The 26,578-nt window shown below is 41.6% G+C and overlaps 1 protein-coding gene across 2 annotated transcripts; it reads left to right on the plus strand.

Annotated features, from left to right (window-relative positions):
• NCBP3 (nuclear cap binding subunit 3) lies at positions 1–26,578 on the plus strand. 2 transcript variants are annotated; one of them, XM_087825948.1, is made up of 15 exons: positions 167–183; positions 2,321–2,386; positions 3,862–3,976; positions 4,087–4,192; positions 11,375–11,500; positions 14,069–14,197; positions 14,424–14,500; positions 15,217–15,325; positions 17,839–17,938; positions 18,217–18,320; positions 20,395–20,683; positions 22,265–22,419; positions 24,407–24,562; positions 25,443–25,605; positions 26,066–26,578. In XM_087825948.1, the coding sequence occupies exons 4-15, from the start codon at positions 4,180–4,182 to the stop codon at positions 26,172–26,174; spliced, it is 1,530 nt and encodes a 509-aa protein (XP_087682074.1). In that variant the 5' UTR covers positions 167–183; positions 2,321–2,386; positions 3,862–3,976; positions 4,087–4,179; the 3' UTR covers positions 26,175–26,578. The 2 variants fall into 2 exon arrangements, with proteins under 2 accessions (XP_087682073.1, XP_087682074.1); XM_087825947.1 differs by lacking the exon at positions 3,862–3,976 and having other exon boundaries at positions 1–183.

The following is a 26,578-nucleotide window of genomic DNA, read 5'->3' on the forward strand; positions in this document are numbered from 1 at the left end:
ATGGCGGCCGTTCGGGGCCTGCGAGTGTCGGTGAAGGCTGAGGCCTCGGCGGGGCCGGCCTTGGGGCTCCCGCCGCCTGAGGCGGAGTCCGGTTTGGAGCGTGGCGAGCCGGAGCCCATGGAGGTGGAGGAGGGCGAGCTGGAGATTGTGCCGGTGCGGCGCTCGCTGAAGGAACTGATCCCGGTACGGGAGGGAGGCGGGGGGCGAGGGGGAGGTCGCCGAGCGAGCGAGCGGGCGCCCGGCGCCGGAAGGGGAGGTGGCAGGCTCCCCGGCCGGGGGGAAGGCAGGGCAAGGGGAGAGAAGGGAGCAAAGACCCGGGGCTGGGCTGGGCTGGGGTGGGGCGGGGGCGCCGGGCCGGAGAGACGGAGAGCGAGAGAAAGGACCCGGGGGCGCCCGGAAACGGGTGTCGAGGGGGCTGAAGGCAGGAGGTGGGGGGAGCTGAAGGGTAGTTAAGGACACCGCCTTCGCTGCCCCTCCGAGCTCGTCTGTGCAAGGGGGTGAGTGAGGAGGGGCTGAGATTGTCTGGGGGCTTGAGCTCCAGGATGAGCCCCGGGCGGGAACCAAACCGAGAGCGGCCCGGCAGGAACCGTCGGGCGCGCCGGCGTCCGGCTCTCCCTGTGGGTCCCGCTCCCCTGTGAGCCGGTGTCTGTTAAACGAAGCCCTCGCGGTGTCGCTCGGGAGGGCTGGACTTGACAGCAGCGGGAGCTCAGTGTTTCCGCGGTGGCCTGCGGGTCATCCTGGCCCCGCGCAGCCCCGCGGCTGTGTAGCACCTCCACCGAGGCCCCAGCATCTGACCTTTAATGAAACCCAAAACATCAGCGGCTTAGCAGTGGCTCTTGGTCCGTCTTTTATCACAGTGGGGGTGTGTGTGTGTGTGAGAGGTGTTTTGCTTGTGGTTTGCTGGTCCTATGTCCCCTTCTTCGGGCTGGACTCAGGCCTGCATGGCTCTTCTCCTGTACTTAGTCTCTCACCGAACACGAAGGAACTGCTTTTTACCACGTCAGCAAGTCTTGCTTTTAAATTATGGGAAAAGGTGAAGGTAGGATCGCTAAACGTAGCAAACGGTAATGACTCAGGTAGCAACAATGAACAGTGTCATCTTACCACTTACTACATTATATCACTTAAATGCCACTGTAGTTGTGAAGTGTATGTGTCCCCTTGTTCACTCAGTTTAACGTCTACTGCATCCCCTGCTATGTGCCAGGCACAGTCCAGGCGCTGGGTCAAGATTAAACTCCCTCCTGAAGTTTATGTTCCAGTTGGGGGGGACACAAGTAAACAAATAATTCCTGATAATGATAAGAGAATAAAGGATGTTAATGGGATAGAGAGTGCAGAGGGCAGGGAGGGCGTCCAGAGACTGGAAGCAGAATGGGGTGGGATGGTCAGGGAAGTCCTCTGAGATAGTGACATTTAAGCTGAACCCTAAGTGACTAAAAGGAGCCAACCATGTGCAGATTTCGAAGAAAGTGTTCCCATTAGCGGCAACAGTAAGCCTGAGGCTCTGAGGTCGGAACGAGATTGTTGTGTTGGGGAAACAAAGTTCCAGAGCACAAATATGAGAGCAGTAAAAGAGGTCAGGAAGGTAGGCAGATACCATGGAGGAAACCTAGGCCCAGGGAGGCCAAAGGAATTGTCAAGTGTCATGTAATCTGTGATCGTTAGAGCTGCCTTTGGAGCTCCTGGGTTTCCCAGTCCCACCCTCTTTTCATTGCACTGTGCCGTGTTTTCCATGGGTCTGGGTGAGTCTGGATTTCCTGCATTTTAAAAGAAAATTTTTAAAAATTGATTCAGAGAGAAGAAGGGAGAGGGAGAGATAGAAACATCAATGCTGAGAGTCACTGATCGACTGCCTCCCTCACACCCCCTCCTGGGGGTCCAACCATGACCTCCAGGTTCATAGGTCGATGCTCAACTACTGAGTCATGCAGGCCAGGCTGAATTTTCTGCATTTTGATGAAGACTTGTGCTTTATTTACCTTGTGGCATGATGAATCTAGCCAGTCTGGGTTGGGGAGATAAGTGACTGTGCATCTTGGACGCTTTTCACAGAAGCCTTTCAATTTTCATTTACATGGATACTTTCAGTAGATGGAATTGTTTAAGGTTTTAGACAGGCTGTGGTCTAGAAAAGATTTCTTGTTAAGAGTGGTTGACTGCTATCACAGAGTCACCGGGATGGGCTTCCTCATGGTAAGGGGTTGTCAGAGCGGGGGAATGACCGAAGAGAATGACTATCCAAAAGGCATCAGCTGTTTTTATCATGAGTTTTTTGTCACTTGCTGTCAGCATTTCTTATTCTTCTACCTCCTGTTAGGACACAAGCAGAAGATATGAAAACAAGGCTGGCAGTTTCATCACCGGAATTGATGTCACCTCCAAGGTAAGACAGACCATGATTTATCTATTCATTTTGATAAGTGGGTGAACTTGGTCCCTAGGATTTGTAGAACTGCAATTATTCTTTAATTCTTCACCTCCTATTTTCGTTAGTTGCTGGATTAAAATTTAGCTTAAATTTCATATTACACAATGATGCCTTTGTGCATTCTGGAAACATCCAGGCAGTATTTGTGTGTTCTTCCATTCATGACAAGATAAAATCACTATACCTAGGTGCCTGTGCTTAACCATATCCAAGAAAAAGTTCTGCACTGGGAATGCTTTTTTATGCTATGTCCATTCTCAAAAGTGATATACTGTCCCTACTTCAGATGAAATGAAACATGAAAAGTACTTGGCACATAGTAGGCTTTTAGTGAATGTCTTTATTCCTTACTGGATGCAAGCTTAGAAAAACAGCATTTCCTACCCTGGCAGGTGTGGCTCAGTTGGTTGGAGCATCGTCCTGTGCACCAAAAGGTCACCGGTTCGATTCCCGGTCAGGGCACATTCCTACTTTGCCGGTTTGATCCCCAGTCCAGGCGTGTGTGGGAGGCAACCGATTGATCTCTCTCACATCCATGTTTCTCTCTCTTTCTCTCATGATCTTTTAGACAGACAAGAAAATAAAGTGAAGATGTTTTCTTATTGTAATTGAACTGAAGTAGACTGTACTGTTCTTAATCCTACACAGTTTGCCATTATATGAAACAAATGTATGCTGGAAAGAGTGGTAGTCCCACAATGGGTACTTAAATTGTTACTAAAGAAAGGTAGATTAGTTATTTGCACTGGGAAGACTTCAGTGAAGAAGATTAGCATAACTACTGGGAAATAACAGAAGTGTTGCTGCTTTACCAATCCCCACAAGCTTTCTATAGTCAGACCTTCAATTAGTGTGGCAAAGTCAATATGTAATTAGTGAAGGGTTCCTAAGAGCTATCAGAAACCCGCAGTTGGATCTGGATTTATTTTAGCTCTTGGAAAAAAACTTGTGAAGCTGATTATTTTGTTTTTCAGTGAAGTGTCAATGCTTCTTGCCACTTAAAGATGAAAACTGGCAATTCCATGGACACAAGCCTAGAATAGAAGAGAGAGTTCCTTTCCCTCAGCGCTATTTTTAAACCAGGAAAAAGCCTTAGGGAGTGGACTGCTCATGCAGACATAATGTGGACGAACGTGATAGGTGTGATTACCATGCACACAGACAATGTGAAATGGGGATGGTGGTGGGGCTCCTAGAAATAGCACTGAGATCAGAAGTTCTGCCCCCCCTTACTAGCTGAAGCAACTCCAGCAAACCTTTTAACTTTTCTGTGCTTCAGTTTCTGCATCTGGAAAATTGGGATTTGAGATTGTTTAGTTGTAATTTGTTGGAAACATGATTGCTAATAATAAATGAAATGTCAGAGAGTTAATTATTACTTATTACTCATTGAATCAACTAATATTCATTGAATTCCTACTCTGCCTCAGACACAGTGATAGGCATTGAATCATCATGGAGCTTATTACAAATTATAGCAGCATTAATGTACACCCTCCCAGTCATTGACTTTGAATATCCAGTTCTCTGCAAAAATTATTAAAGGTACATTATTGCTTATTTCATCTGATTTATTTTAGGGTTGTCACTGATGATTGTGTGTGTGATTTAACTTTCCTTGTTCATTGAAACACGGCTTTTTCTGTATCTTCTAGGAAGCAATTGAAAAGAAAGAACAGCGAGCCAAACGCTTCCATTTTCGATCAGAAGTAAATCTTGCCCAAAGAAACGTAGCCTTGGACCGAGACATGATGAAGAAAGGTACAGGGCGTTTGGGGGGAATTTTTTCACATTTCCCCAGCAGTGACTTTTTCCTGCCGTGGCCTGTGCTTCTAGCCTTGCCTTGCATGTCCAGTCCTCATCCAAATACTCCCAAAGGAAAGGGACTTGTGAAGTCTCCACTTCTGAGGTGTTCTGTTTAAAGCTAGCTTAGCTGTGTCTCAGATGTTAGAGCTGTGAAAAAAGAGATTGCCTTGTCAGAGGAGGCCCACAGAAAGTCACCCAGTTAGTGGCAGAGCTGAGGTTAGAACCTATGCTTCTATGGATTCTCACCCATTTTCTGCTCTTATCATAGAAGAGTTAACTTTTCTTTGTCTTTAAATGTATTGGAAGTATATCACAGTGAGACCTCTTTAAGGAGAGTCAGAGCAATAATGGGATTGGTGGGGGAAAGCCATCGAAACTTGGCTTAAGATTTTATTTTATTTTTGTGTTTTGTTAGGGTAAATGGTTTGCTTCCTGGAATTCATTCTGAATTACATAGCGTAATCTGCCCCAGTCTTCTGAAGCAATTTATAAAATAAAGGGAAAGTTATTATTTCTTTTTTAGTGAGTTCATAGCCATATTTATTATTCCATGCTAATATAAATCCATGAATACAAAAGGTCTCCTTCGTGGGTATTTGGTAAGGGCTTAATAGGCAGACCTCTGAGTTCATGTTAAAAGTCTGTGCTCTGCTGTTTGAGTTTCTCTAGGCTTGCTTGCTTGATAAAAACATGTTGAATTAATGAAAGAATAGCTACTATTTGGGGGAGCTCGCTCTCTTACCGGTGCTGTGTTAATTGGTATTTTGTTTGTTTCTTACTCATCTCTCACAATCCTGTGAGGAATGTATTTCTTATTCCTGTTTTACAAAGAAGAAGAAATGGACTCAAAGAAGTTTAATAAATGCCTGAGGTTATGCAGCTAGTAAAAGTGGAGTCAGGATTTCGGTCTAGGTTCATCTGACTCTAAAGGCTTGCTCTTAACTACTTTGCTCTGCTGCCTTACAATATGTGATACGGTAGCACAGACCAACCCTTCTCAGTCTGTCCCAGTGGATAGAGTAGCTTGGATACAGAGTTCAACTCTGGATGCTGCTTTACGTTTTTCCTTGCCTCATGACTTCAAGTTGGAAATATGACCTTACTTCCCTTGCAGGCTGGGTTTCCAGGCATCTACCTGAGTGGACTTTTGTTTCAGGAAAAGTCCTTTGAAGGCCAAGAATAGCTGTGCAGCTTGGCATTCATGTACCTGCTCAGTCTGGGCCTGAGCAGAGCTCTGAAGTCTCTCTCATAACTCCACCTTGAAAGCACCATAGTTTCACCACTCCTGTTTACTTCTAGTCCTGTGAACATTTGTTGTGGCAGTTCATGCCTTTCATTCTGCTGATTTTGCCCTGCCTTGTCCTGTGCTTTGTCTTGTTCAGATGTCATTTCCTCTGTGAAGCATCCCTAATCACCCACTCAGGTTTCTCACCTCTCTTGGAGCTCTTTAGAGTGCTAAAGCCCTCCTGGAATCTTTTCTCAGTCCTTTGTGGACAAGTTATTGAATCTTTGTAGGTCTCAGTCTCCTTGTCTATAAAGTGGGGTATGATACCTACCTGAATAGGATCACTTTTGAGGTTAAATTTTAATTTTAAAAAACTTTTTTTTTTTGAAAAGCAATCCTAATCTCATGGTTCTAAAGATATTCTTTAAAAGCAATAGATCTGCCTGGATGTCAGCTGGGACAGATTGCTCATTATAACCTGTTTTTTATCCAGAAGGCAGCATGGCCTATGATAGTGCTCCTGAACTCTGGAGAACCCTGCTGCCTATCTCAGATCAGTTTAAATTAGAATGGGCGGTGGGCGAAGGGTTTGGATAGTTCCCAGAGATAGTTATTTTTATATCTCCCTAGGTAATTCTAATAAGATTGAGAACCACTGGTATTATGGTTAAGAGTGTGGGTTCTGCCTGGCCAGTGTGGCTCAGTTGGTGGGAGCATCATTCCATACACAAAAGGTGGCACGTTCAGTTTCTGGTCAGGGCACATACCCAGGTTGTGGATTTGATCCACAGTCAGGGCATATGTAGGAGGCAACAGATCGATGTTTCTCTCGCCCATTGATGTTTCTCTCTCTCTCTCTCCCCCCTTCCCTCCCTCCCTTTCTCTAAAGTTAATTTTAAAAGTTTGGGTTCTAAAGCTTGACTGGCTGTGTTCAAATCCTGACCTGTTACTTTCTAGCTCTGTGACTTGGGGAAGTTATTTAGTCTCTAAGAAGCTCAATGTGCTCTAATGGAGAGGCAGATGACAGTAGTTCTCATGGGGTTGTTGGGAGCCTCTAACAAAATGTTACAGTTCTTCTTAGAGTGGTATCTGCTACATAGTAAGTCCCCAATAAATGTTAGTTATTATCTGGCCTTTTCCATCTTCCAAGCAGTCTTCTAGTGGCCTAGTCTCTTGAGAGAATGGGAACATTGGAATAAACATCTTGACACATTAGGTGTGAAGTTATTGCTTCTTCTTAATGCCAACAGCAATAATAAAAGATACCATTTGATAAATACTATGTGCCACTCTGCTATGTGATTATCTTATCCTTTCAACAGTCCTGTGAAGGGAAGGTAGTTACCATTTCTGTTTTACTAATGGGGAAACTAAGGTACTGAGAGGTTGAGAAACTTGCCCAAGGTCCCACAGCTAGGTAAGTAGCAAGGCTGGGATTTGAAGGCTGGTCTGAGGGAAACCTGTGTTCCTAACCTCTCTGTCAGCATTCAGGAATGCAGTGTGGGATGTGCTACACTAGACAGTTCTGCATCAAGAATGACTTGCTACATATCTTTAGTGACTCAGTGTCAAGCAGCTTTGGTTTCCTTATCCCCAATATTAAAGCTTTCATGGTTGGAAGGGACCTTAGAGATCATCAAAATTCACCTCCTGCCCAGCTCTGCAGGCGTTTTGGCAAAGTTCCCAGTGGTCTTTCAGCTTCTGCCTAAACATTTCCTAGTGATGGCCAAAGAACTATTTATATAGCAGTCAGTTTGATTTTGGATACATGTTGATACATGTTCCTCATGTTGAATAGAAATTGCTTCCTAATAATTTCTGTCTATTAGTTACTTACTGTGTGGCCCTTAGAACATTAAGTCCTTTCCTCATTCACATAGTAATCCTTCAGGTGAATGGGCAATAAGCCCATTTCCTAAACTTTCTTTGTGACTTGACTTTCTGGTCTCTCTCTTCTAAACTCTTTTCAATTTCTAAATGTCTTTCAGAAGGTGAGGTGTAGATTCCAGATATGCTTGGCTTCATGGAAAGTATGGCAGGGCTATACCACATTTCTTACTGTTGTACTCACCCTCTAGTCAACCAAAGCACCCAGGTCTTTTCCCTAGGAATTCTGTCTGTCAAAGCAGCCTTTCTTGTCTTGTTCTTGAGGCACTGTTTAAAAATTACTTTATTATTTATCCCTATCAAATTACATCTTGTTAATTTCAGGACTCCAGTCTGTTGAGTTTATTTTCATCTTAACTGTACCTTTTAATGGTTTAGCGATACGGATTCCTCTCTTTGGTATGCCCGGCTTCTGCATCTTCATCCAGTTGGTAAATGTTGATCAGGATAATCCCGTATCGTGCCATGAAACATAGATCCATGAATTACAAGTCTTAGTTTATTATCAGGTCCACATTTCGTTTTATTGCCATGAGGAACCTAGATTACATGCCCAATGGTCTCGAAATAGAATACCACCTATGGTATTACTTGAATTTCTTGGCCTGGTAATGCTGTCAAAAAAGGGAAAGAGATTAGTGTGGTTTGCTTCTTAGTGAACTCCTGTCATTTCCTATGGGAGAGACTTAAGGGATTTCTTAAGAGACTTATGGGGTTTCTTAAGGGATTGTAGATTCTGTTTGATAAGCTACTTTTTAAAAATTTTAGAGAATGACATTAATCTTTTCTTTTTTATATATACATTAATTCTCACCCAAGGATATGTTTTAATGATTTGAGAGAGAGAGGAAGTGGGGAGGGAGAAAACCATCACCTTGATCATATGCCTCCTCTGATGTGCCCCCAAATGGGAATCAAACTTGCAATGTGGGGATGTGCCCTGACCGCAGATCAGACCTGCAACTTTTTGGTGTATGGGACAATGCTCTAACCAACTGAGCCACCTTGCCAGGGCGACATTAATCTTTTCAATCTGTTGTTTTTTCCTCATTTATGAAAATCAGTACAGGCTCAGTCCTCAAGGCTTTCAGGTACTTCACTCCTTCCCTGTGACTTTTGTGAGATTACTACCGAATTCTGAAACCACAGCTGTGAGTTTCAGTCAGTACATTGGGATGTCATTTTGGACAAGAGGATTTAAACTTATTGAAACTAATTCTTATGCTGTTGTGACCTGTCTTGGATATTAGTTCTTACTTAATGATAGCTATTCTACTGCCAATTAGTAGAAATAGATCACCAGTTCTGCCTTTTTTTCCTGAATCATCTTTGCAAAACAGTGTTCTAAATACTTTTTTTTTTTAAAAGCCATCAGCATCTTTTATGAGCCTGTATACTCTGGACTGTGCCATTTTTTTTTCATTAGATGTTTCACAAACAACTCATGTTCACCAAAGAAAATTTGGAAAGGAGAGTGAGCAGAAAAGTTGCTCACAGTCGACCATCAAACCCAGTCATTGTCAACATTTGTGTATTTCCTTCTGATCTTTTCTGTGTGCAGACATTTTTGTTTTTCCCTTTCCTTTTCACAGTGTCATCTGCATTTTCCATGTCATTATGTAGCCTGATGTTAGTCTTTTAGATTCTTACATTTCTTACATTGTTTTAAATTTGTCATTTGTCACATTTACATTTGTCACAATTGTTTTATATTTGTCACAATTTTCTGTCTCCTATGTGTGTTCTTTGGCAAATTGTTCTCGCCCAAGCTTTGCTGCCTTCTCTTTCCTGGGGATCACCTCTCATACTTTGAGTAACTATATTTAGTGTCTTCCAAATTTTTTGATCATTCTAGTGTGAGGCCAAGGGATTGGCTTCTTTTTCTCTGAATTTTCAGAAATCTGCTTTCCTAATACGTGACATTCGTTGTCTTCTGTCCTGTTACAAAAATACAAGATAGTACCCTCACCACCTTGCCTGTAGTTAGTACTCAGTAAATGTCCAGTTCTCATTCCCTAATCCATCTGTTCACTGTCATCTCATTAGTTAGCCCTTTCTCATTGATTGGGCACAAATCTAGGGTCTTGCTTTGTTTTATTTTAAGCTGTGACATTGTCAGCAAGGTGAAGAAGTACTGAGCATTTCCTTTGGCAGTCTTACTTCAACTTTTGAGCTTAACAAAATTTCCATCTCTAGTGGGTCTTGCCACTGTCAGTTTGGTTCTCTTCTGAGAATTAACCTTTCTCTTTCTCTCTCTTTTTTTTTTTTTAAATACGTCTTTATTTCAGAGAAAGGAAGGGAGAGAGGGAGAGAGTTAGAAACGTCAATGATGAGAGAGTTATTGATCACCTGCCTCCTGCACACCCCCTGCTGGGGATCAAGCCCGAAACCTGGGCATTTGCCCTGATGGAGAATCGAACCTTGATCTCCTAGATCATAGGTTGATGCTCAACCACTGAGCCATTACGGCCAGGTGAGAATGAACCTTTCTTAGATCTTCCTGCTGATTGAGACTAGTTTATCTTTGTAGTGATACAGCTTTTGTATCTCTACCTGCTTCTTTTGAACAAGATTGTCCGTTGCTGTGTACAACGTTCTCTTTATGTTAAAATAAGGACATCTGAGGTCAGAAACTTTACTCCTTACTGGCTTTTGTTTTTTGTTTTTAAGCTATTTCCTCAACTGTAGGGTTTGTTTTTTAAAAAATAAAGATGCTATAACCTTAGAAGAATGCTATGATGCTTTTGATATTTTATTTTTGTCATTTCTTTTGTCTTTTTTTTTTTTTTTTGCTTTTCTCATTTATGATTAAACCCTGTTATCAGGTCAACAAGTCTCCTACAAGATAATTTTTCCCCTCATCCTCAGTCTGTTTTCTCTGCCACCTCCAGGAGCTTTCCCGGTTGTTTGTTCATCTCTTTACTCTCGAAGGCATCTTTTTCATCCGTACTCACGGCTTTTAGCTCCAAGAACTGAGAAGACCCCTTGGTCTAACTCCTTCAGTTTCCCAATCTGGATGTCTACCGGTCTCATTGGGCCATTGTTCACTGTTGCAGTGCGGGTCACTGATAAAGACTTGTTGAGATTCATAGGTCCTGATGGTATCTCCATCTTCATAATCTGGGTGGCAGGAAGGTATTGCTTGATTTAATCTGGACACACCTACATGGGCTCCCCTTAAACCTTTTACTCTTAAAAAATGACAAAACAAACATTTGTGTGAGCTACTATGTGAACCCATGTGTGTTTGGGGTAGGTACCGGGGAGTACCTATGCTATAGGACATGTGCTAAATTACATTCATAATAGACACTCCCATGTGTCATTCAGAGTGGCTGTGCCACTTCACACTCCCACCAGCAGAGGGAATGGCTCCTTCCCCCACACTACCAACAATTGATAATAAAAGACGAATTTAAAAAAAACAATCATTGAAAACTGGTATCTTGTTTTAACATGCGTTTTTCTGATTGTGAGGTCAACCATCTTGTCATGTTTATTGTATTTCCTGTTGTGTGGATTATCTGCTCATGTCCTGCCCATTTTTATTTTAAGCTGTCATTATCTTATTATTTGCAGGATTTCTTTACTCTAATTTTCTTCTTTGCTTTATGTCCAAGGGCAGCATCTCTTCTTTTTCAGAAATTGCCTTAACTCTTGCACATTTTTCTTTAACATACATTTAAAAATTTTAGAATCAGCTTGCCAAATTTAATGAATAATCCTGTTGAATTTGGTATTGTTTTAATTATTACATGTTAATTTGGGGAGAGATACCATGTATTTTATCAGCACTATTTGTTTGATCTTTCTCAGCCAAAATGCCTGTTCTGAATTTGTTTAATGCTGTTTGGTCTGTGATTAAAAATTAAAATAGTATCATTTTCTTTTGAAATAAACGTCATCTCTTTCAGCATATTACTTTTCTAAATACATGTTATCTAAACTGTGTAATGGGGTACTGAAGGGATGTGCAATAGTGGGCAGGAAAATTCTCTCATCTTTTTCTGTGTCCTGTTTTTTAGCAATCCCCAAAGTGAGACTGGAGACGATCTACATTTGCGGAGTAGATGAGATGAGTACCCAAGATATCTTTTCCTATTTTAAAGAATATCCTCCAGCTCACATTGAATGGTTGGATGATACCTCCTGTAAGTATACCCAAGTTCTCTGTTGAGTATGCTTTTGTTTATGATTTAAAAAGTGTTCTTGCCCGGCCAGGCATGGCTCAGCGGTTGAGCGTTGACCTAGGATCCAGGCGATCGGGGTTCGATTCCCGGTCAGGGCACATGTCCAGGTTGCGGGCTCTATCCCCAGTCGGGGGCGTGCAGGAGGCAGCCAATCAGTGACTCTCTCATCATTGATGTTTCTATCTCTCTCTCTCCCTCTCCGTTCCTCTCTCTGAAATCAATAAAGATATATTTTAAAAATAAAAATAAAAAGTGTTCTTGCCATCTCAGATGGTGAATGATTATGGCCCAGACTACTTGTCTGTGCTTAACCTCTGCCCTTTGCGTAGGAGAGGAAAAAAATGCCCATTGATGAGAACTAGATGCATTAATTAGCTTACCAGATTATACCCTATGAGTATTCTAAGTCAGCTCAGAGGTGGTACTCAGAAAGTTGGTTGCTGGCATCTGAGTCCAGTATACAGGATTGAGGCCTCTCTAACTCCCACAATTTCTCCCACAATTTCTCTATCCAGCTGTATAGACTTGGGCTGAGGGCTGTGTTTTCAGGACTTTAGACTTGGTCATTGCAACTAGCCATATGATTATTCGGAGGCTGGCTCTGCGACCCTCCGACACTGTACCAGACCTCTCATCTCCACTTGCTTTGGACTGTGTTTTCTGGACTTCACCTGCTTGCACTAACCTGTGAGCTGTTTAACCTGTGAGCCAACTGTAATTTTTTGTTTAATCCTCACCTGAGGGTTTTTTGCTGTTGATTTTTGGAGACAGTGGAAGGGAGGGGAGGAGGAGAGAGAAAGATTGATGTGAAAGACACACATAGATTGGCCCCCGCTCCCCACATGGTCCGGGGCCTGCAACCCAGGTATGTGCCCCTGACCGGGAATGGCACCCGCGCCCCTTCAGTGTGAGCCGGCGCTCTGACCATGGGGCCACCGGCCGGGCCCAACCGTTACACCCCAAGTCTGTCTTGACTTTGGTGACCACTCTGCCGGCTCCTTATCTTGACTCACTGCTAGCCTGCCTTCACTTGCTGCCAGCTTGCTGACAGACTCCGTCATGCCCTGCACAGCATCCTGGTTTTTCTGGCTGCTTGCTTGGAAGATGGTGATTCGTGTTTCACTGAATAAGAAACGTGACCGAGGAAAAGATTTTTGTCCTTTTTCCTTTCCCTTAACTTACGTGATCCAGACCGGGGCCTTGCCAAGCCTTTTTTTATGAAGGGCTGGGTACTAAATATTTGAGGATTTGCACATCATATGGTCTTCGTCGCATTTATTCAGCTCTGCCATAATAACCTGAAGCAGCCATCGACAGTATGTGTAACTGAGTGAGCCTGGCCATTTGCCATAGAACTTTATTACAAAAACAGGCAGTGGATGTGTAGTTTGTTTACATTAATTATACCTAAATAAAGCTGGTACAAATATAAACAAACAAATAAATGGCAGATGATGGGCTGGATTTGGCCTGCAGATTTTAGTTTGTTAACCACTGGTTTAAGTCATTAAAACTAGGTAAGGGATATTACAGTTGGAGGCACCCTTAGAATTATCCAGTTCAACTACCTCATATTGTGCATCAGAAACTGAGAAACAGAGAAGGGAAATTGTTACTGACATACCGTGTTGACGGTATGTCAGTAACAAAGGTGAGACTGACTCTTAGACCTTCATTTCCCAAACTGAGCTGTAAATGCTGTTTTCAACAGTTAAACAGGTTATTTTTTTATAAGGCTTCTCAAAACTTTTTTCTTGCTAAATTCTCTTCCTAAAAGAAGCAAATTCAGTTAGTTGCTACAAAGCCAAGAGTCTGTTATGTCTCCATTGTATAAGTCCCATGATGGTACCATCATCAGTGGGGGAGCATCATTTAAAAGCATGCCTGGATCGCCCCAGCCAGTTTGACTTGGTGGTTAGAGCACCGGCCCACGAACTGAAGGGTTGTGTGTTTGATTCCAGTCAAAGGCACGTACCTTGGTTGCAGACTTGATCCCTGGGTCTGGTTGGGGGACGTGCAGGAAAAAAACAATCAGTGTGTCTTTCTTGCATCGTTGTTTCTCTCTCTCTCTGTCTCTTCCCCTCCCTTCCACACACTCTAAAAAAATCAGTGGAAAAAATATTGTCGAGTGAGGATTAACAACAACAAAAAAAGCATGTCTGTGTGATAAGGAACGGCATAGGGCTTCCCTGTGGGCAGTGGTATAGAGGATAATCCAAGTTTATTTGATAATTGTCATCATCATACTCATCAGGAACTAACATGTAGTACTGGGTGCCAGGCAGTTTTAATGTACAAACTCTTTTTCGTGGAATATTTGACCATTATTTTGTGGAATTAGCTCTAGGCTAATTTCATCAAAGAGGCGTTACTACTACTTTCTACTCTTTTCACTAGTTGGTTTATACATTTATTGCTATCACTCTATACCTAGATGAAGCTGTAACAACGAATATGAAGCAGTTTCTGCACTCAGGAAACTTAACTATTTGGAGGTAATGTAACGTTTTATTTTACATTTTATTTTAGGTAACGTGGTTTGGCTGGATGAAATGACAGCCACACGGGCCCTTATCAATATGAGCTCTCTGCCAGACCTGGATAAGATAAGAAGCAGGGATGCCAGTGAGGACAAGTCATCTGAGAAAAGCAAAAAAGGTAACTGAACACAGAGGAGAGACTTGGGGGCTGAAAGTCCAGTTATTCACTCAGTTGGTTTTGGTTTCTGTGCAGAGTATTATATAGCACCTCATCACCAGGTATTTCTGAAATAGGCTCTGATGTTTTGGATCATCAGTAAATAGAAGGAGAAAATAATTGGACTTTTAAATGATGTGAATGGAGTTGCATTAAAGTTCATCTTGTCCCTCACGTTCCATTGTAGATAAGCAGGAAGACAGTTCAGATGATGATGAGGCTGAAGAAGGAGAAGTTGAAGATGAAAACTCCAGTGATGTAGAGGTTAGTAATAGGGAAGAGATACATGTGAGGTTTTACTGTAAAAATCCTGCTTACTGTCTTCTTATTTAAGGCTTAAAGACTTAGTAAGTTGCGCTTTTCCTCTGGCTCTCACCATTGGACTTTCCGAGGGTGCACCAGGCTCTTGGCCTTTAAGCTTGTGTGACTAATGAATGATTCATCTTGAGATCTTAGAACAGTACTCACACTTTTAAAAGAGAAAATGATTTTATTGAGAAATACTTTAAAGTGTTATCAGTAACATTAAGAAAAAGCAAGAAATGGCATGTTTCCTAATGGATTATGTACTATTGTTGGAAAAATTAAAAGTGTATTCATTTAAAACTATGCATTAAGTGCCTGCCTACTATATACCAAATTCTAGGTGCTGGGGATATAGCGTCAAGCAAAACAAAGTCTTTGCCCTCTTGGAGCCTACATTCTAGTGGGGAAGACAGACAGTACACAGATACACAGATATATAATATAATGTCAGGAAGTGATAAGTGCTATGAAGAAAATTAAGAATGGTAAGTAGCTAGAGAGTGATGGAGACCATTTTTTTACAAAGTGGTCAGGGACAACCTCTGACTTAGAGCTAGTGCTGTAATGCTGATGAGTATTATTAAAGGCAGAATGCTTTCTTAATGGTAACTTTGCTACTGAATAAAAGTGAAAATGGCTTTAATTTTTATATTGAAATACTCTTTTTTCTTAAGTTGGACACATTATCTCAGGTAGAAGAAGAGTCTCTGCTAAGAAATGATCTTCGTCCAGCTAACAAACTTGCTAAAGGAAATAGGTTGTTCATGAGATTTGCTACAAAAGGTAAATGTGATTTTTGGTATTGATTTTTATTTTTAATCAAAGTGATTTATTATTGAGTGACATCCTTTTCTTTTGAATCAGAAGTTAGATCAAGCGATCTCAAAGTCCCTTCAAACTTCAATACTTTGTGCTTATGAAATGATGGCTCGCTGCCCAAGTTGGAATTTCTGACTTTGAAAGTAAATATTAACTATTTGTATTCTTTTGTGATTTCTGGCTCAAGTAAGTTATTTTCTGGTAAAGCTGGTTTGCCCCATGTGCTTTTCAGCCAATTTATTATCTGAATTATGAAAACCTTTTAAAATTGTATATGTATATGTGTGTATACATATATTTTTTTTTAAAATATATTTTTATTGATTTTAGAGAGGAAGAGAGAGGGAGAGAGATAGAAACATCGATGAGAGAGAAACATCAACATTGATCGGCTGCCTCCTGCACATTCCCTACTGGGGATTAAGCCCACAACCCAGGCATGTGCCCTGACTAGGAATCAAACCAGCAACCTCTTGGTGCTTGAGTTGACGCTCAACCACTGAGCCACTCTGGCTGGGCTAAAATTGTGTATTTTACAACAGTATCCTCCTGGACATTGTTCATAGTGCCATTCAGCTCCATTTCTCTAAGGAATTAAATCAAGTCTCTAATAATTTGTAGGGCTTTTTATGCACAATGATTTTTGGTGCACATTAAACACGCAGTTTCTTTTTAATTTTTTGAGAGTTAATGAAAGATGACGACCCTTCACTTTTGAATACTTCTGGAGAACGAGGACTTTATTTTATACAAAGCACAGTTATCAAAATCAGGAAATTTAATAGTTATACAACACTATGACATAATCCATAGTCCACATTCAGATTTCATTAGTTGTTCTAAGAATTCCCCCACTCTGTATATGAAAACTGCCTGACACACTGACTGCTGTGTGTAGCAGTTTTTGATGATAATGATGGTAACTGTCAAATAAATTTGTATTTTCCTATTTACTACTTGCCCATTAAACGAATCCACTCCAGGATTGAGTGTTGAAGCACACCATGTCTCCTTAGTCTCCCTGGATCTGGCTGGACCTACTCCTCTGCTTTGTTTTTCTTGACTGAACCATTTCTTAAAGAGTATAGGCTCATTTTGTAGACTGCCCTTTAGTTTGGTTTTGTATCATGTCTCTTCCTGATTGAATTTGGATTGTACATTTTAGGCAAGATTATACCACAGAAGTGGTATTATGTTGTTTTCAAGTGCCTCATATCAGGAGCCATATGATACTTATTTGTCCCATTCCTGGAGATAACTTTCATCACTTGGTTAAGGTAATGATCACCAGGTTTCTCTATACTGTCAACTTTCTATTTTTCCATTTGTGATTTTAAAATTTGTGGGAAGACACTTTGAGATTATGTAAGTAGCCTGTTGCTCATCAAACTTTCACACAGTAGCTTTAGCATCCATTGACTTTTTAACTCCCATCATTTCTTTATTAGTTGGCAGTCTGCTGTAAGGAAGAGCTTTCCCTTTTGCCTATTGATTTATTTACGTATATCAGTTTATCCATTGCTGTCATTATTTTGAGTCATGAATTGTCTTGGATTTGGCCAGTGGAGCCCCTTCCAGCTCTCTGCTTTTGACATGTCTCCATGATTCTTGGATCACTTTCTTTATGGCACACTAAAACATCTTGTTTTTCCAAACCCAACTTGTATTTTCCCTGCATCAGACCTGGAACCAGCTCTTCCTCCTCGGGCATGTATTTTTGTAGGGCGCACATACTAGTTTGTGCCGCTAAGTTTACCCATAAGCACTGATATGTTCACACTGGGGTTTGTCCTTTGCAGTCAGTGAGTGCCCAAGGAGCTGTCAAGTCCTTTATATAATGAGAATTATGTGTGGTCACTGACCACCTTTCCTTCCTATTAACTGGCATTTTAACCTGACAAAGGGATCTTTTCTACATTTACTGATTTGAGTGGTTGAGTGCATTCTAGATATATGTATGGTACTGTGCTGTTTTCTTTAAGCCGTTTTGAGGAAATCACGATAAACTAGAAAAAATGGTTTATAAAATATAGAGAATTATGTATAGTCTGTTTCTTTAATCCTGATTCTGTGTTATTGCTGTGTTGTCATTTGGAAATGAGTATCATCTTTCAGGGGGCAGTGAAAATGTCAGTTCTTCTAAAAAGCCTATTTGCTGAGCACTAAAGCTCTCTCATGCTTCTTAGAACCTTGTATCTTGTATTGTTGGGGTTTTCTATTAGTATTTCCTCTATGAAGTCAACTCCTTAACAGCAGCTTCACCTCATTCATCTCTGTTTTGCTCCGCCCCGCCCCTCATTCTGCACTGCCTTAGCCGGCATTCAGAGAGGGAATGTTTACAGTGCATTTTTCCCTTCTGTTGGCAGGCTGTGCGCTGATCTGATCCCAGCTGTGCAAAATAGTCTTTTTTTTAAACCATTCCACATTGTTTTCGCACCCACAGGAAATCCTAGGTAACTGTTGTAATTAATTTTTAGATGACAAAAAGGAACTTGGAGCAGCCAGAAGAAGTCAGTATTACATGAAATATGGGAATCCAAATTACGGAGGCATGAAAGGAATTCTTAGTAATTCTTGGTGAGTCCAAAAGTGTAAAATATAATAGTTAAACTTTTCTTAATCCTTTAGTTGGTATTCTGCAGTGGAATGTCAACACCATGTGTGGACTTGAAGGAAGACAAGAGGGAAGAGTACAGAATTCTTAACTGTGGTAATGGGGTGAGAATGCTGAGTTTTAGTTTCATTTCAGATGTCCATGTCAGCACCTGACATTGTGTCAGAGTGTAGTTGAAATTAGTGGGTTTCAAGGTCCTTCCTGGGTCTTTGATTATGTGCTTATTTTGGCAATGTTGCAGGAAGCGAAGATATCATTCCCGTCGCATTCAGCGGGATGTGATCAAGAAGAGAGCCCTGATTGGGGATGATGTTGGCTTGACGTCCTATAAACATCGACATTCCGGTAGTTGCCTGCTCAGCTCTTGGGTAGACACATGTTTGGCTCCCGAAATCATATTTTTATTCTTAATACAGTCTTTTAAGGTTCCAAACTTTATCATCCTCTCTTCCTTGCCCTCACCCTCTGCCAACATATAGGAAAGTAAGTCAAGTCACAATTAATTTTGAATTGCCCATACAAAGAGGTCAAATGATTTTGTAAAAGCTGTTCTAACAAAGACCAAATGTGACATAGGGAAAATTAAAATAAAACTGTTCTTAGGAATCTAATTTTTCCTATGTATATCAAAAACTGCATGAAAATTTTTTTTAAAATATTTTGTCAGATGAGCTGATTTTATTGTTCTTTTGTCTGAAAATGAAAATAGGCTGCTATATCTAGTGTTTTATGCTTATTGGCTTATGCACATGAATGTCTCCAAAAAGTGGGATATCATGACTTGGGTTCTCTTCTCTTCTCTTCTCTTCTCTTCTCTTCTCTTCTCTTCTCTTCTCTTCTCTTCTCTTCTCTTCTCTTCTCTTCTCTTCTCTTCTCTTCTCTTCTCTTCTCTTCTCTTCTCTTCTCTTCTCTTCTCTTCTCTTCTCTTCTCCTCCCTTCTCCTCCCTTCTCCCCCCTTCTCCCCCCTTCTCCCCCCTTCTCCCCCCTTCTCCCTTCTCTCTCCTCTCTCTCTCCCCTCTTCTTTCCCCTCCCCTCCACTCCCCTGTCCTCTTCTTTCTCTTCTCTCCTTCTCTTCTTCTTCTCTTCTCTCCTCCTCTCCCCTCCCCCCCTTCTTCCTCTTTCTTATTGTAAAAGAACCATTTTCATTATGTTTTATAAAGATTTGTTTTTGTTTTTTTTTAACCTAATCTCTGGGGTCTTCTACATGCTTGGTAGAACTAGAACTAGCTATGTCAGCATACAAACATGGAAGAACATGCCTACACATTTATCACTGTAACAGGGACAGGAAGAGGTGAAGTTTCTACATTTTTATTTAATGTATATATTGAAAATTATGTATTTGAAATTTGCGTCTTTATGCAGTTACACTTTTTCCCTTTGTTACTTTAAGATAGTTAAGATATTTTCATCATGTAATATTTATATTTATATTAAAGAAATTAAAAAGAGAATTGCCCCTAATTCTAGCACTAATATAACAACTGACTTCATTTTACATTTTTCCTATTTGTTTCTTTTTATAATAAATGTTAAAATTTTTGTGAATGTATATTTTATATTCTGCTTCTTCCACTATATATAAGCCTTTTTTCATGAACTTTAAAGTTACAGTTGATTTTCATTATTTCTGGCGGTTATAGTCTATCAAGTCACCATGATCATTCAAGGAGCAAATACTGAACCATTGAGAATCTGGTCATACCATTTTCGTCAGCTGATTAGTATATAACCTTGTTTGATGTGTCTTTCTGTTTAGAGACACCTTATTTTCATGCATACATTTAGTACAGTCATCAACATGAATTCACAGTCAGCAGCACTGTAACTCAGCTGATCTAATACACACATTTTCCCCGTAAGGCATATTACACCCTCCTTGCACCTAGGAACACTAGACAGTATTGGCATCACTAGGCAGTGAAATCACCAACAAATGTCACAGAAGTGTGAAAAACACAGCATTCAATAAACTGCAAAAAGGACGCTTATTTACAGTGTGAGAGATGAGCAAGAAGGCAGAGCGTTGCCTCGTTTGACCTCGGCTGGGAAGGTGCATGCGTAGTGACTCAGATCTTTTTTGCCATTCTGTACACATCCACAAATGACTCTGAAAGCACTGCAGGCATTGATTTTGGAGTTAGAAATAAATTTGGCAAATTGGCAAATACAGAATCTGTGAATAACGACAGTTGGCTATATTTTAGGTAATTTTGTATTCCATAGGCTGCTAGATCGTACTTTACCCAGCCATTCTTCCGTCGTAGGTGTCAGAATGGCAACCATATTGACACTGTTATAGGTGATGCTTCAGTAAATTCTTGGGCATGGGAACCCCTTCTTTTAAAAAGGTCATTGAAGTGAACAGAAGATTAGCCTTGTCATTGTGTTTCCTAATATTTTTGGTTAAATTCCTTAGGCCTAGTGAATGTCCCTGAGGAACCCATTGAGGAGGAGGAGGAGGAGGAAGAGGAGGACCAGGACATGGACGCGGACGACAGGGTGGTGGTGGAATACCACGAGGAGCTCCCGGCCCTCAAGCAGACCCGGGAGCGCAGCACGTCCAGGCGGTCCAGCGCCAGCAGCTCGGACTCCGATGAAATGGACTATGACCTGGAACTGAAAATGATTTCCACTCCTTCACCAAAGAAAAGCATGAAGATGACCATGTATGCTGATGAAGTGGAATCTCAGTTAAAAAATATTAGGTAAAATTATTTCTTGTTTTTCTCAGTGCTAGATTTTAATTTGATTTTAAATACTAATTACTAACTTCCTTTTAATTCCTCTAGTTTTATAATCACTTTATCTGTTCTAATTTTAGTCCTTTATAGAGTTTGAATAAAAGTGTTTGATTTTTCCTCAAAATATACAAGAAGAGATCCTTGTTATAGACAATATAAAAGGTGAAAATCACCTGTATAATCTTCCTCTTCTGAGGTAAGGACTGTTAGCAACTGGGTGAAATACCCTTCCTGCTAGTTTCATGCATATACATAACATGGAGAAATTATAGATATAGTTGTACAAAAATGAAGTTATGCTGTTTATATTGTTATGCAGTATGCTTTTTCCATTTAATATATTGTAGACATCTGCTGTTTTCCAACTATATGTAGTCCATTGTTTGAAAGTATGATGGTTTATTTAACCCAGTCTCTTATTTAGGTTTCTATTTTCTTACTATCACACCTGGACATTTAGGTTTCTGTTTTCTTACTATCACACTAATAGATAAATTCGTTGCATTCCAATTATTGCACAAAAAATATACATGTTTTAAAATGTGGTATTGTGGCCTTGGCCAGCAGGTTCAGTGGTTAGAGCAGCGGCCCTCGGATCTAAGGGTCCCTGGTCAAGGGCAAATACCTGGGTTTTGGGTTCACTGCTGGCCCTGCTTGGGGAGCATGCGGGAGGCAACTAATCAATGTGTCTCTCTCACATCAATGTTTCCCTCCCTCCCTCCCTTCCACTCTCTCTGAAAATCAATGGAGAAAATATCCTCGAGTGAGGATTTTAAAAAGTGGTACTGGGAAATTTCATTCCAGAAAGGTTTTATTCACTTATATTACCACCTGTTACCTACATACTCACCAATGTTAGTTATTATAACTTTCTAATTTTGGCTAATTTCATGGACCAAAAAAAAAAGTTATTTTAAGGTGCTTTTTTGTGAGGACTGGTGGGGATGAGGGTGAGCAGATTCCTGAGGGCGGACAGCACATGCTCGGCTCAGGGCCGGAGCCTGGGCTGCTCTCCCCAAGTGTTCTCGGTGGTGTGTTTGGGGAAGGGGGAAAAATGCAGGCTGGTTTGTATGGCTTTGTTCACATCCTTATTTTTAGTTTCACAGAACTTTGTATTGACAAATGGTGCCAAAATAATGTGGGTTCCTGGCATGGTAGAAGATGTCTTTGACAGAGAAGTCAGCCCTTAAAGGGATTGTAGGCTCTGTTGTATCTTGACTCACAGCCTAGATGAGTGGAGGCCCGAAGCCCTTTCCAGGCCTACTTAACGTTTGTCCCTGGAGAAGGGGACCCACAGTTACGTGCTCTGTGGTGGCTTACAGAAAGCACATGCGGAAACCACCCCAGAAAACTCAGGAACCTGCTTGCCTGGCTGGTCTCTTTGCCACAGGCTGATCATGATTTTTGTAAACAGATAATTATCGGTGAATGTTGACTGTATTGGATTGGGTTTTAATTGTTTCCTCAAAAATATATGAGATTGTTGCTTGGGTGTTGTCCCACAGTTCAAGTTGGTTAACTGTCCCCCTCACCCCCCTTTTAAAGGAATTCCATGAGGTCAGATACTGTATCCACAAGCAATATCAAAAACCGAATTGGTAACAAGTTACCACCTGAGAAATTTGCAGATGTCCGACATTTATTAGATGAAAAACGCCAGCACCCACGCCCGCGGCCATCAGGCAGCAGTACTAAGTCAGGTATTGTTGTTCAGTTGTTTCTGGGTCCAGAAAGCAGACTGGGGCAGGGGTAGGTTTTTAGATAAAACGTTGCCATTTGTGGATGGGTTTAGTTGTTCTGGTTCATTACTTCTAAATTTTGGGTTAGGCAGACATGAAAAATAATCAGATTTCTCAATTCCAGCTGTCTGTATTTTTGAACCTAATAATTATTTTACTCTGTATGTCGTTGGTATTTTTTATACACAAGGATAATAGCAATTACATTGTTGTTGTAGATCCCTGGTTGGTTTGGCTCAGTGGTTAGAGCATTGGCCCGCGGAATGAAGGGTCAGAGGTTCGATTCCAGTCAAGGGCACATACCCTGGTTGCAGGTTCGATCCCCGGCCTCAGTTGGGGCACGTGCAGGAGCTAATTAATCAGTGTGTCTCTCTCACAACAGTGTTTCTCTCTCTTTGTCTCTTCCCCTCCCTTCTACTCTCCCTCTTAAAAAAAAAAAGTAGAAATAGTTAAGAATTTGAACTAGACATACATGTAGCAGGTACTTGGCCTTTGTTTTTCACCACTCTCTACATTTATTGTTATGTGTAGTAAGTTTATTGAGAACTTGTATGTTGGCCATGCCTGCTGTGTGCCACTCCTTAGGCTAGGTACTAGGTGTTCAAAGTCTTCAGAAGGGATGCAAAGTCATCCTAGAACTCTGATGGAGAAATACAAGTACACACGTTCAGATCCTTCCACCCAGAGCAGAGCGGATGAAGTGCTCTGACAGCTCTGTAGGCAGTGGCTGTGGGCGCAAGGGGGAAGGCTCCATCTACTGGCAGAATTGGGGAAGGCGCCTTAGAGCAAGTGGCTTTGGAGTGAGGCCTTGGGGAGGGACTAGGATCTCAGCGGGCTAAATGTCATTTTTTGAGAAAGTAACCTGGTCTTACATCTATTTTAGAAAGATAACTTGGGAGCAAAGTGGGGCGGGGTATAGAATTGACTAAGTAACAAGGGCCTGAAGTAGGTGAGGAACCGCGGAGACAGACGGAGCAGATGCGAATGTCACACCTTGTGAAGAAAGGACTGGGCTCTGGCTCCGGGCTGTGAGGGAAGTGAGGGGGGAGCCAGGGGCCTGGGCCTAAGGGACTAGAGCGGTGGGGGTGCTGCTCTCTGAGAATAAGCAAGATGGGTGAAAGCCCCGGCACAGTGACTTGCTAATAAACCTGGTTTGTTGTTGCTGTTACTGTTAGAAGGAACTCATGAGGACAGGCAGATTTCCGGGGGAATTAGAGGAATAACAGATTTGATTTGGGACATCTTCCCTTGCTCCTTTACTTTCACCACTCTCTACCTTTATTGTTATGTGTAGTAAGTTTATTGAGAACTTCTGTGTTCAAAGATTGTGGCTTCTGCCCTCAGGCAGTATTGCTTGATAACTGACATGTTTGTAAATTATTTGGTCTGCTTGGTTCTTCGTTAAAAACAGAAAATAAGACAGCTGATTCTGCCTCAGAAATTCCTTTCTGTAGCAGTCAGCTGAGATTTTTTTCCCTGAAGATACCTATGACTAAATTTCCCTAAGGAAGCCAGACTGATGTGTGGAGCAGTGATTTTCAACTGGTGTGCCGCAAGAGTTTGTACAACATGCAGTACCAGACTCTTTAGTTCAGCACACTGATCTCTTTTCCCTTAGGTGGTCAGATGAAAAAATGACAGTGGCCAGCACATCAGTAGCCGTCCCATGTGAATGGATCAAAATTATACCCTTTTTTTTGTTACATTGGCAAAAAATCTATTTTTTGGTGTGCCACAGAATTTTAGTAATTCGTTTATGTGCCATGAGATGAAAAAGGTTGAAAATCACTGGCATAGAGAGAAGAGAAGGGTTTTAGATGCTTGAGTGTGTGGGGCCCTTTGTCCTCACTTGGGGATACCTGGACCAGGTTCGATAGAGATCTCAGGTTGACAGTACAGATAGCAAAGCATGCACGCTTGGTAAAAGTAGTACTTTTTTTTTTTCTAGATATACGCCAGCGGTTAGGAAAAAGACCACATTCTCCAGAAAAGGCTTGTAACCCCATCGTTCGGAGAGAGCCCTTTTCTGATGTACATAGTAGGCTAGGTGTTCCCAGGCAAGACATTAAAGGCCTCTATTCTGATACTCGGGAGAAGAAATCAGGTTGGTAACACTTAAAACTGATGGGAATGGGAATTGGGTAAGAAGAGCAGGGTCAATAGGTAAAGCATACAGAAGGCAGTAAATAGCAAGTGCCAAAAATGTTTTTTTCTCTTCCATTATGATCATTATAATAATAACAAAAACAATAATAATAATGGTAACTATGGAAAATATAGAACATAGAAAAAAAGACCCACCCTTGATTCTTTCGGTTTAGCACAAAAACTTTTAGTGTCATGTATGCTATTCCAGTCTTTGTCCATATACATATCCTTTTTCGCATAGCATTTTGTCAGTCATTTTCCTACATTGTTATATTCTTTATAAATAAAACTTCATTGCCTTATAGTGTGCCTATGCTATGAAGTTCTAAACACATATTTCTCTATTATTAGATACTGATAAAGTATATTTTTAAAATTAATGGAGGGTGGGCAGAATCTCTAAAAGTTTAGTGTTGCAGGACCATCAATTTGTAGAATGTTATAGCTGGGAATGATCTGAGATGGCCCACTCCTGGCAGAATGCAGCTGTACACAGGATGGTGAGTCTCACCAGGGAAGGGCAGGTGTAGCATAAGTAGACTCTCCGGTGAGTCTCATCTGCCTAGCGTGGAGGCGCATGTTCCCTAGCTGTGAGAGTCTCCCCTTTGTTCCAGATCCCTCAGTTTGCAGACGGGATTGCAGCCAGGGAAATGAGATTACCTGCCCAAGGCTGTACAGTGGTCACAAGTGCCACAGACCCCACCCCACCCCTATCCCTCCCACACCACCACCAGTGTTTCCTGCTCATCAGGTGTTGGCAGTACCCCTGCCTCCTCAGTACTACCCTGCTTCTCAGCTTTGACTACCAAAACTAAAATGCCTTCTCATTCAAACAGGTAGTTTATGGACTCGCTTAGGATCTGCATCCAAGACCAAAGAAAAGAACATGAAGAAAGTGGATCATAGGGCTCCTGGCACTGAGGAAGATGACTCCGAGCTGCAAAGGGCATGGGGGGCTCTGATTAAGGAGAAAGAACAGTCTCGCCAAAAGAAGAGCCGGTTAGATAACTTACCATCTCTCCAGATTGAAGTTAGTCGGGAAAGCAGCTCTGGTTCAGAGGCAGAGTCCTGATGCCCTTGGGGCCTATGGCAGCTGCCCTAAAGCCTGACGTTCTTGCGCAGGGTGGGGTGCACAGTAGGAACCTCCCTTGCAGGAGTTGGTGCCCCTCCCTCTTTTACTCATACAGTCACCCTCAGCTCTTGCTACTTAAGCAAGACCTCCTAAGAATGTGACGTGTTTGAAGGGCATCTATCTATCTTTTGCTGCAGTTGTAGTTCTGGGCCCTCAATTTTTTTTCCTACCACCCCACAAGCTTTACCCTTTGAGAAAAAGGCAGCCCTCCAGATTTTGTAGACATTTTTAATATTTTTAACATTGTGTCTTTTAAAAGAAATGTTTTACACAGTTCATCCAAAGAGCAGAGAACTGAACTTCTCACTATTGCCTTGGCCCTGACAGCTGTTACCAGCACCCTTTTCCCAAGAAAAGTCAATTCCCAGGTGCTTATTGGACAGCCTTCGAGGGGGAAGATGAGGGAAGCTGCCAGCTCACCCTTCCAGGACCCTAGTGTGGGGGTCGAATCTCATGGACCTGACCTCAGAGGTGCACCAGTGCTGCCCAGGTAGATAAGAGACACCGCGTCCATCGATCGTGCTTCCGTTCCTCCCTGGGGATGTCTGTTAGGGACCTCTTGTTAGTGATCAGCTTGAAGTGAAGATCAAGTTCAGTGCTGCGGTATTTTTAGGAACAAAAACTGTGACTTCTGGATTTGGGTGGATTTTTTTGTGCTAGGGGTGGGGTCATGGGGTAATGTTGAACAATTTTTAAGTCTGTATTATGTTTAAAAAATATTAATGATTTAAAAGTTTAAATTTTTAATTTTTATATGTGAAAATACTTCCTGTTGGCTACAGGGGAAGCTCAAGTGGTGTCCTATGTGCTGTTAAATATATATTATATACTTTGGAAGAA

The sequence above is a fragment of the Miniopterus natalensis genome, chromosome 17 (genome assembly GCF_054644295.1).
Source record: "Miniopterus natalensis isolate mMinNat1 chromosome 17, mMinNat1.hap1, whole genome shotgun sequence".
Classification (NCBI taxonomy): domain Eukaryota; kingdom Metazoa; phylum Chordata; class Mammalia; order Chiroptera; family Miniopteridae; genus Miniopterus; species Miniopterus natalensis.

Coding starts and splice junctions, on each gene's coding strand:
- NCBP3 (XM_087825947.1), top strand. CDS start 1: ATGGCGGCCGTTCGGGGCCTGCGAGTGTCGGTGAAGGCTGAGGCCTCG. Junction 184..2,320: donor CGCTGAAGGAACTGATCCCG/GTACGGGAGGGA, acceptor ACCTCCTGTTAG/GACACAAGCAGAAGATATGA. Junction 20,684..22,264: donor TCTCAGTTAAAAAATATTAG/GTAAAATTATTT, acceptor CCCCTTTTAAAG/GAATTCCATGAGGTCAGATA.